Raw genomic sequence first — 2500 nt, 5'->3', positions numbered from 1 at the left:
ATCATTCAAAAATGCAAACGTGCTCGCTGTTGAGTGCAGCCATGTGAATCCACGCAGTCACTTTTTCTCGTAAATCACTCGCTGTAAAACGTGCAAGTGGCTGTGGTGTGAATCGCCTATAACCGACTGTCCACAGTTGTGGAAGTATTTTCCAGCACTCACTGTACTTTATTAGAGAGGTTGCGCATAACGTAGTTACGTTAGTTAAAAAAATGTAGTCGATCTACGGAAAGTCTTACGTAAACTGCATGCGCATCTGGGTTCCGCCATACGGAGTTTTCAAATCATAGCAGACTCAGCGGAGGACGTTCAGGTTGGTTGTAACTCTTGAGTTTCATGCCGTTAGGCAATCATCAGACAACTGATACTCGGGTCTACCTAACAGTGAGTCAGTATGCATATAAATACATAGGGCCACAAGCATACACAAATTTAGCGCAAAATCTGGTGTAAGGTATGGGGAGAACAGCTGGCGCGGGCCACGGCGCGACAGTATAAGTGCCAGGAGGGTGGCGGGCAACAGGCAGGTGTGAGCATGAAAGCGCGGAAAGAAGCGATGGGGAGGCAGTGTACAGCAGATGGGTGGAGGTGCCAGGAGGATGGCGGGCAATGGGCCAGTGAGATCGCTAGCGGGTCTTTGGGTGATGGGCAGGCGTGGGCGTACTATTGACATCATGGATGTGTCCTCACAACAAGGCTCCACTATGAGCATGGCAAACTTTACAAAGTAAGCCTTTCAGTGCAAGTCTTGGTGGCATGGTGTCTTTTGGGTGTTTTCTTAGGTTTCAAGAGACATGAAGCTACATTGTGTGTTTGTGTGTGTGTGTGTATGTACGCGTGCGTGCGCGTGTGTGTGTGTGTGTGTTTGGTTCCAAGAGACGTGGAGCTACAATGTGTGTTTGTGTGTACGCGTGCGTGTGTGTGTGTGTGTGTACGCGTGCGTGTGTGTGTGTGTGTGTGTGTGTGTGCGTGTGTTTGGCACACGCCGTGTACTCTCTGGTGCAGGTACTACACGAATGCGAAACGCGACAAACTCTACAACGTCATTAGCCTGGAGTTCACCAAGACTAAGTTGGAGCCTCTAGTTGAGTCACCCATTCTGGTACGTCAGCAATCCTACATACACTTGAGAGGATCAAAAGCGTTTCTGCTGTAACTCTGAGTTTCACGGTTTAAACCGATCATCAGACAGCAAGTTGGACTACAATTTTCAGAAGATATGATTGATATAGGCTGCAATCAATCAATCCTATGCATGTAACGTTACATGTAGTACACTCTTATCTGTTGTATCCGGGCGGTCCGGGACCGGGGGCTCTGCCCTTCATTTGGAAATGTTCGTAATCATGTACATCTTGATGTGGAAGGCACGTAGATCTGGCATATTACGTCACTCCTGGTTTTTCCACAAATTGGTAGAAAAGTAGTAATATATCCACTAAAACTCACTCACAGGGTTCCCCGTAGACCAAGATGCCCGTAACTTGGAGGTCCGGATAGGAGCCGTGAGAAATAAGTGCACTGTAGTTGAGCACTCCACTGCACTACTGTCTCCCCTGTATGCCGTGTTGGGGGGTTTGGTGGGCGTTTGAGGCTCATGTCATACATGATCATGCTTAGGCTCGTTCTGAGAAAGTATGGATTTTTAACTCCTGATTGGTTTGTGCAATGTGTTTATATTGGTTTATCAATGCCCCATCACAAGCTGTATAGTATGTATTCGTAACCGTGTACGAATTGCTCATTTGTCTTTTCTTCTTCCTACTGCTTGCTTGCTGAGGCTGCTGTTGCTGTTGTTGTTGTTGTTGTTGTTGTTGTTGTTGTTGTTGTTGTTGTTGTTGTTGTTGTTGTTGTTGTTGTTGTTGTTGTTGTTGTTGTTGTTGTTGTTGTTGTTGTTGTTGTTGTTGTTGTTGTTGTTGTTGTTGTTGTTGTTGTTGTTGTTGTTGTTGTTGTTGTTGTTGTTGTTGTTGTTGTTGTTGTTGTTGTTGTTGTTGTTGTTGTTGTTGTTGTTGTTGTTGTTGTTGTTGTTGTTGTTGTTGCACGCAGGTACGTCATTTGGATTGGGTGGACTTGGTGTGGCCGGAAATATTGCGCGCTTTGCAGCAGGAGGCCACCAACCGACTGGTCGACATGAAATATCCCAAAGTGCAAAAGTATGTGTTTTGTTTGTTCTTGTTGATGGTGCTGCTGCTGCTGCTGCTGCCGCCGTTGTTGCTGTTACTGGCCGACTGCTGGTGCTGTTGATAGTACTCCAGGTGTAGCTGCCCTATTGCTGGTGCTTGTGGTGCTGCTGCTGTTGTTGGCTTACTGATTGTGCTGCTGTTGCTGTTGCTGGCTGCCCTACTGCTGGTGGTTGTGCTGGCGCTGCTGTTGCTGGTCTACTGTTGTTGTTGGCTTACTGATTGTGTGGCTGTTGCTGTTGCTGGTCTACTGCTGTTACTTGTGCTGTTCCTGTTGCTGGCTTACTGATGGAGCTGCTGTTGTTGTTGCTGGTCTCCTG

At 47.0% G+C, this 2500-nt stretch overlaps 1 protein-coding gene across 1 annotated transcript in view; it reads left to right on the top strand.

Moving 5' to 3' along the window:
* The first annotated feature begins 1971 nt into the window (after positions 1-1971).
* The window catches only part of LOC135820711 (lysine-specific demethylase 2A-like), a 4678-nt gene continuing 4149 nt past the window's right edge, over positions 1972-2500 (top strand). Inside the window, exon 1 of the mRNA XM_065333716.1 lies at positions 1972-2153. Within this exon, the coding sequence (XP_065189788.1) occupies positions 2131-2153 (23 nt within the window). The 5' untranslated portion in view covers positions 1972-2130. The remainder of the gene's footprint in view (positions 2154-2500) is intronic.

Source organism: Sycon ciliatum, chromosome 7, assembly GCF_964019385.1.
Source record: "Sycon ciliatum chromosome 7, ocSycCili1.1, whole genome shotgun sequence".
Lineage (NCBI taxonomy): Eukaryota > Metazoa > Porifera > Calcarea > Leucosolenida > Sycettidae > Sycon > Sycon ciliatum.
Note: the sequence above shows the minus strand (reverse complement) of the source record. Positions and strands in the feature narration are given on the sequence as shown.